Source organism: Phyllostomus hastatus, unplaced genomic scaffold (assembly GCF_019186645.2).
Source record: "Phyllostomus hastatus isolate PE091 unplaced genomic scaffold, TTU_PhHast_1.1 phas_contig_113, whole genome shotgun sequence".
NCBI classification, from domain to species: Eukaryota; Metazoa; Chordata; class Mammalia; order Chiroptera; family Phyllostomidae; genus Phyllostomus; species Phyllostomus hastatus.
Window position 1 is genome coordinate 9,873,320 of NW_025333530.1, and position 8,390 is coordinate 9,881,709.

General features: G+C 43.0%; 1 protein-coding gene across 6 annotated transcripts in view; it reads right to left on the reverse strand.

Moving 5' to 3' along the window:
- Positions 1-7,351, reverse strand: part of USP28 (ubiquitin specific peptidase 28) — a 75,214-nt gene extending 67,863 nt beyond the window's left edge. For all 6 annotated transcript variants that reach the window (XM_045838583.1, XM_045838550.1, XM_045838567.1 and 3 more), the window contains exon 1: positions 7,220-7,351. In XM_045838583.1, the coding sequence (XP_045694539.1) occupies positions 7,220-7,276 (57 nt within the window). In that variant the 5' untranslated portion in view covers positions 7,277-7,351. The remainder of the gene's footprint in view (positions 1-7,219) is intronic.
- Between the last annotated feature and the right edge of the window lie 1,039 nt (positions 7,352-8,390).

Here is an 8,390-nt window from a genome sequence, read left to right on the forward strand (position 1 = left end):
CCAGCAAAGCTATCATTTAGAGTGGAAGGGCAGATAAAGTGCTTTTCAGATAAGGTCAAGTTAAAGGAGTTCATCATCACCAAGCCCTTATTGTATGAAATGTTCAAGGGACTTATCTAAGAAAAAGAAGATAAAAGACATGTATAGTAAAATGACAGCAAACTCCCAATTATTAACAACCACACCTAAAACAAAAACAAACTAAGCAAAAAACTAGAACAGGAACAGAACCACAGAAATGGAGATCACAATGGTTAGCAACAGGGGAGTGGGAGGAGGAGAGAGGGGAAAAGGTATGGAGAATAAGTAGCATAGATGGTAGGTAGAAAATAGACAGGGGGAGGGTAAGAATAGTATGGGAAATGAAGAAGCTAAAAAACTTATGACACATGGACATGAACTAAAGCGGGGGAATGTGGGTGGGAGAGGGTGTGCAGGGTGGAAGGGAATTAAGGGGGGAAATGGAACAACTGTAGTAGCATAATCAATATATTTTAAAAAATAAACAAAAAGTATATATCTCCATGCCTATTATAATAAGTGTGGGAAAAGTACCTATGCAGTAAATACAGTCAAGGAGGCTGATATGCAAGTAGAAATGTTCAACAAGCACTTGCAAATAGAGGGGTTAGCAATGCAGACGGGGAAGTGATTAACAAAAGGACAGTAAGAGCCAAGAAAGCAAACACTTTAGCCCATAGCAGAGAAGACAGAAGAACCAGAATACAGGACCCAAAGTCCAAAGGAGGAGGGCTCAGGAAATCAGTAGCTGAAGCGCTGAGGGTGCTAATCAGACACTAAACTGAAAACTGAGGCCAGGGTTCACCTTAAACTGTATGACCAGAGTAACCCAACTGCCTAAACCCACTACTGCCTTATCGAGATGAAGAAGGCTGTATCAGATAAATTCAGACATCTTTTGCAGGGCTAATTTTCATAAGAAAACAGCAAATTAGGTAGCCAATTCAGAAATGAGAGCTAATATGGTACTTCTGTCTGTGATGAAACTATGACAAATGATAAAAATATACACAGAAAATTTTCAGAAAAGAAGTAGAATGGTTGGTAATAAGTAGCAATAAAATCAAATGACAAAATAAATATCAACAAAAAACAATCAATTCAATAAGGGATCATTCTCATGCTTTTAAAAAGCATGAGAATGGGACTTGTGGGTTACCTGAATTACTGAGGTAAAATAGTAAAAATTACTACTACTTCCAGCCAAAATGGAGGCGTAGATAGACACATTGTGCCTCCTCGCACAACCAAAAGGACAATAAAACATTTAAAAACAAAAAACTACTAGAACTGACAGAAAATCAAACTGTATGGAAGTCCGATAACCAAGGAGTTAAAGAAGAAACATTCATCCAGACCTACCAGTAGGAGGGGCGGAGACGGGCAGTTGAGTGGGGAGCACTTGCGGCAAGGCTGCGGCTGGAGGACTGGGTAGTCCCACATTCACGTGCAGATAAACCTGGGTAGCCAGACAGACCTGCAACCCAGGGTCCCAGTTCCTTGAAATAAAGCCTCAAACCTCTGATTGAAAACACCTGTGGGAGTTGAGGTGGCAGTAGGAGAAACTCCCAGCCTCACAGGAAAGTTCATTGGAGAGACCCACAAGGTCCTAGAACATACACAAGCCCACCTACCTGGGAATCAGCACCAGAAGGGCCCACTTTGATTATGGGTAGTGGGGGAAGTGACTGAAAACCAGCAGAGAGCAGAGCAAGTGGCACTGTTCCCTAGCGGTCCCTTCACCCACATACAGGGTCACAACACAGCAAGCGGGTTGCCCCACCCTGGTGAACACCTAAGGCTCCACCCCTTACTATGTAACGGGCATCCAGAGACAATAAATAAATTAATAAATAAATTGCCCAAATGAAAGAACCGATCGAAGCTTCAGAAAAAAAACAGCTAAGTGATGGAAAGATAGCCAACCTATCAGATGTACAGTTCAAAACAATGGTGATCAGGATGCTCACAGAATTGGTTGAATTTGGTCACAAATTAGATGAACAAATGCAGGCTATGCTAAGTGAAATGAAGGAAAATGCAAGGGAACCAATTGTGATGGAAAGAAAACTGGGACTCAAATCAATGCAATGGACCAGAAGGACGGAAGGAACATCCAACCAGAAAAGAATGAAGAAACAATAATTCAAAAAAATGAGGAGAGGCTTAGGAACCTCCAGGACAACTTTAAACATTTGAACATCCAAATCATAGGGGTACGAGAAGGAGAAGAGGAAGAGCAAGAGATTGAAAACTTATTTGAACAAATAATGAAGGAAAACTTCCCCAATCTGGGGAAGGAAATAGACTTCCAGGAAATCCAAGAAGCTCAAGAGAGTCCCAAAGAAGTTGGACCCAAGAAGGAACACACCCAGGTACATCATAATTACATTAGCCAAGATAAAGATATGGAGAGAATCCTAAAAGCAGCAAGAGAAAAAGAGACAGTTGCCTATAAAGGAGCTCCCATAAGTCTAGGAGCTGATTTCTCAAAAGAAACCTTGCAGGCAAGAAGGGGCTGAAAAGAAGTACATGAAGTCATGAAAGGCAAGAACCTCCATCCAAGATTACTCTATCCAGCAAAGCTTTCATTTACAACGGAAGGGCAGATAAAGTGCTTCCCAGATGAGGTCAAGTTAAAGGAGTTCATCATCACCAAACCCTTATTATACGAAATTTTAAAGGGATTTATCTAAGAAAAAGAAGATCAAAATCATGAACAGTAAAATGACAACAAACTCAGTTATTAACAACCACACCTAAAACAAAAACAAACTAAGCAAACAACTAGAACAGGAACAGAATCACAGAAATGGAGATCACATGGAGGATTATCAGCAGGGGAGTAGGACGAGGAGAGAGGGGGAAAAGGCACAGCGAATAAGAAGCATAAATAGTAGGTAGAAAATAGACAAGGGGAGGTTAAGAATAATATAGGAAAAAAAGAAGCCAAAAAACTTGTATATATGACCCATGGACACGAACTAAAGGGGGGGAATATGGGTGGGAGGGGGTGTGCAGGGGGGAGGGAAATAAAGGGGGGAAAATGGGACAACTGTAATAGCATAATCAATAAAATACATTTAATTAATTAATTAATTAATTGCTACTGGACGGCCACTGATTTGATCAGAGGTGGTCAGTCGCTGGTCACTTCCAAAAGATCTGGTTTCATTTGCTAGTGACAAATACTAAAAGCCTTCCATCGGTAAGACTCTCCCTGGGCAATCCGGGGGATGCTGATCACATAAAACTACTCATTGCCCTACAATCTAACCTTCTGCTGCCTGGTCAGTCTCCATGAGCAATCAGCTCTCTTCTTGCTGGAGCATTTGCAGAACCTGTTGCTGCCACCTCAAACTGCTGTGGAATCTGGGAACCTCAGCCTAGGAGCTGTGCCTCCTGTCAGCCAAGATCTAATCTTGTTGCATCTTTGTTTTCCAAGTTTTCTACAGTGAACTGGAATTACACTCTAATTGGAAAAACACTCTAAAAAAGAAACAAGGAGATTTAGAAGCTGTTCAAAAAGTAAACACAATTAAAGAAGGGAGGTGGACAAGGCAACAGCTGAACAGGGCAAAAGAGGATTCTGTGTTCATAGCTTAATGGAAAGTGGGAATTCTGTGGAGTAGGACAGAGCTTCTCCAAGTTTATCACCAGGGATCTTGTCAAACAGCAGATGCTGATTCTCTAGGTCTACAGCAGAAGCCCAAACAGCGGTGTGATGATTTATAGAGCTTGCTTATTTCCTATGGCAAGTTCAAGCTACCAACGTGAGTTCACTAAACAGAGTTGGGAAGACATTTACACAATCAGCTAGAGAGGCTGTAAAAGCTGGCTCTGGCATATCCAAGTTTCCACATTTCTAACAAACTCCTAGGTGATGTAGATGCTGCTGGTCCATGAGCCATATTCTGAGTCTCAAGGGAAAAGACAACAGTAAATGTGTCTAAGTATTAGGCTAGGACAAAGGAGATGTGCAACATTTTAGAAGAATAAGGAAAGACACCTAGGTCAGGGTTTGTCAGGCTCAGTATTGCTGATACATTGGGCCAGACAACTCTGTTTTAGGGGCTGTCCTATACACTACAAGATGTTTAGCGGCACCCCTGGCTTTCACCCATAGATGCCAGGAGCATCCCCCTGCAACAGTCACAGTCAAAAAGGTCTCCAAACACCAGTGATCTAGATTCATCTCTAAGAAATGAAGGAAGATGTGATTGGTACCTCTTGCACTGAGAAAAGAGATGCTGAAGAGGGGACAAAACAAATGAGACAAAGAACTCTCTTTAAATGTTAGCAAGCTAAATTAGGTAGAGAAAAAGATTATCTGTTTAGGAAGAGAGCAAGGAGGACTGAAAATTTAAAATAATAGGAGAGTGCTAGAGAGCAATGGAAAGGTTCTAACCCACACCAATGAGTGGGTGTACTGACTAAGAAGTAGGATCAGGGACATCTTTGGCTCCTGGAGTCACAATTGCCTGGGTTCAATTCTGGCTGTACTACTTACTAGCTGGGTGACCTTAAGCAAGTTATTTAACAAGTATAAGCCTTCTCATAAGAAAACTTTACAGAGTAGTCATTAAGTGCTGAGATAATACTCATATATGTTAAGTTCTGAACACAGAGTCTGGTACACAGTACATGCTCAATGTTAGCTACTTTTATTATCAACATCATTATTTCTCTTGAACTATATCTGCTTCACTTGGCTATTACTTTAAATTTCTTTGATGAAACAAAACACATGGAAAGATCTTGCCTGATGAGGTATTATTTGTCCATATGTCTTATAAATATTGTACTGTGTAGCTGAGGAGGCAGGAGAGTTGTGGAAGGCAACCAGGCACTGACTTGCTGATGCTCCAAAAAATCACAATTCATGAGACAAGGTAAATGAGAATGAAAAGCCAATAAATCAAAGGAAAACAAAAAAGACATTAAATTTTCATTGAAGCTGGCAGGTGTCCACAGGGTTTCAGTGAGCAGAAAGAATGTGTGATGAACCCTAGTACCACTGCCAAGGACAAAAGGTTTCTAAGAACCAACCTGACTTCAAGTTGTTTATCCTACAGTAACAGTAATGTTGCTACTGGTTTTTTATCAAAGTGAAGAGCTGTCTAAAATACAGGACCTCTCTGTAATTTCTTTAGATACTCAATTATCATTCTGCAGTCTGGGGGGTTTAGTATTTCCACAAAGTATCCTCCTTTAAGTTCCAATAGGTACTGAAACCTATTTCAAAAGTAGTACATTTTTCCCTCACAAAAAACCTTGGGAGACTATAGAGGGTCTCATGTACAACTGACCAATAAGAGAAGGGAAGCATTCTAGGTTTTAAACAGCTTCTTGGTGTCTAGGGAGGAGAGCTCTCCTCAACTAGACCAATTGAAGATCCTCTAAGAGAAATGTAGAATGCTACAGAGAATTCAAAACAAATGAGTCCATTCTAACATGAAAGTTATCAAATGAGGGAGAAGTTGATAAAATCTTTCCTCTGAGATGAGAGTTACTTTCTGCATACAAGATTCCTTCACCCTGGCCTGTCAACTTCAAGCATTTTACATTAGCAGAAACTAAAGGGCAAACATTATCAAACATACCAAGCTTATCATCTGTCTGTGTGGAGTGAATCACTGGGAAGAACAGTTAATGTCATCACTCTGCAGGAAGCCAGGAATCGGTTACTCCAGCCAACCACTGCCACCGGACTTCCAAGCTTTCCAAAAATAGTTATGACTTATATACAGTGCCCATCAAACACCTCACATACAAAAGTCTGAAATAGATAGTGGTGAGATAGGGGTCACTACCCAAACTGTAGCAAAGGGTAATGAAGATGCAGCTGATTAACCAGCACATGGTCTCAACTGACAGTCCTGACAAATTTAAATGACTTGCTCTCCCTTAAAATAGTCTCTTCTCTCTAAATCAACATAACTGTCTCAGAACTAAGAGTTTTCCCACCTGTTTTTAGTTACTGTCCTAAAAACTAGTAGAATTGATCTCTGAAACCAGAGAAAATCCTAAGGTTCTAGTAGGTACTGGTGAACACCTAACTGCAATTTCCCTTAGGAATTAGCACATACTTTCATTTCCAGGCCCCTGACCCAGAGGTTATTTTATTTTTACTACAGGAGCTTTAAAAGGAAGTGTGCTCACTTTATACATTATTGGTCTCCTGAGTGCATGAAAACAGTAAAAAAGTATAAAGGGTTTCTCACGTGAAGCTATGTGACAGCTTTGTATTGTAAATATTTTATGACATTTCTCACTTCCAAACTCGAATTTGAATACCTGGCACAAGTTTCCCCTTTTGTATTGAGAAAGTGCAGTGTTTGAGGGGTAATGAGGTAGTGTGAGGTTATAACATTCCAAAGTAACATTAGAAGACATGCTCCAATTGCCCACTTCCTAAGGTTCTCCACACAAGCGTTAGTTAGCCTTTGGATCTTCTTCCAAACCAGTGTTCTTTTACTCTCACCATCTTAGCTCTGAAATCCTCATACTGATTGCAATCAGTTAACATAATAGGAAAACATTATCCACATACCTTCTACTCATCAAGCTGTTCCTTCTCCCTCCTTAAAAAACCTAGAGTGATGAATGCTACTATTAAAACTACTACTGGAGAGGCTGCTCTCTGTTTACAAATAAAAAAACGGCGGTGGGAGGTAGGGGAAGATAGGAAGTCGTAGCTAGGGCCCCTGGTCTTTCACAAGGTGTTGATAAATCCTCACTTTAAGTTAGATAACTTCTCTCTGAGTGAGGCTCTTTAAAGCAACACTGCCATAAAACGGATTTAAAAACAAAAACCACCCAAGTTAACCCTTTGGAAGTTTCTCAAACCTAATTGCGGCCGAGAAGCGCTCTTCTTAGGGATCTCTGATGCAGACAACCCCACGACCAGCCCTCATATTTCTTTTTTCCAAAACATCTAATCACCTCTAACTTCAGCGACTCGAAATCAATCCCCGCAACCCAAGCCTTGCAAAGACTTCGATCCCCTCCCGAAGCCCCTTCCTCAGTCTCGTGGACGCACCGCCCGGACGCCCTCTGCAGCCCCATCCCCCAAAGCCCAGCTTCGCAGGGCCAGCCCGCCCGCGACCCGCGCCACTCCCGCTACAGCCCCGCACCCGCTCCTCTCTCCGGAGCCGAAGCCCGCCCACCCCCGCCCCGTCACCTCCACAGAGCCTACCGAGCCGTGGCGATCTGCTGCTCCCGCCGCGTCGTCCTGCTGGAGCTCCGCAGTCATGGCACAACCCTCCACAGTTCACTAACCTCCCGCCACCAGCCGAACCCAGCAAGCGGTGGAGGCGGAGAAGGAAGCCCCACCCTCGACCTCCATCCCACTCCGGCCCCGCCCCCAAGATCGCCGGAGGTTCAGCCCACACGCCCCGCCTCCGACCTGCGCGCGCACGCAGTGCGCGCAGCCGACTGCTTAGCTGCTCTGCGCGCCCTCTTGCACGCCGGGTTTTGACCCGACGTCGGCCACGTGACCCCAGGCCCGGCCTCAGCTAATCGTTAGGGTCGCCACTGAAGGCTGCCACGTTCTCGTTGCCCAGGAAATGGCTTCCTGGACTGCGATCTTTGTGTCTCCGAGGTTCGTTCTCCGTGTTCTGCTTTCCAAATCTGCTTATTTCTAGGACTCACCACTGGCTCAGTTTTCTCCTTTGAATGAGTTAAAGCTGTTCCCCATTTTGGGACCCTGTCTAGGGACAGTGTAAATAGAGGGTTTCCCATGTGGTCATGTTGCTATTTCGAAGTCCAGTGACAGGTTAAATTATTAATTATCTTTTAATAAGGAGAGGCAGAAGTTGAATGGAGCGTGGTTTTTCTAAACTTAACAAACCTCTGTTCACTAAAGCCAAACGTGGTGCCCTAACACCAACCTGGGCATAGGGAGTGTAGACAGTATCCACTAGTTGTTTTGTCACCAAAAAGGATTAGGGGGTGGGCGGAGAAAGATAGGATTGCAACTCAAGTGCATACAAACTATGCAAGCCACGTGCCCATACTGCTCTGCTGCCAAGATGGAGTGGTATTTTAATAAAGGGGGGGAGGAATTTAAGGAGAGGGGCATTTACAACCATAGAGCTTTGTTGTAAGCACAGAGTTCTGCCAGTAGGGTTCTTTTGATGACCAAGTTAGAGAACTTCTCCCATAAATGCTAGTTTCTCCCACAGGCCCTCCCACTGTTCTTGTCAAAGTCTTTATCAGAAGCAAGAAGGCATTTGGGGTCAAGTACACAAAAACCCTACTGAGACCAAGATCCATAAGTTTAGTGCTTCTCTGAGTGTGTGTGTGTGTGTATGTGTGTGTGTCCGTCCATCCCTGTGTTGTTTCAGGTCTTGTATTTAAGTCTTTAA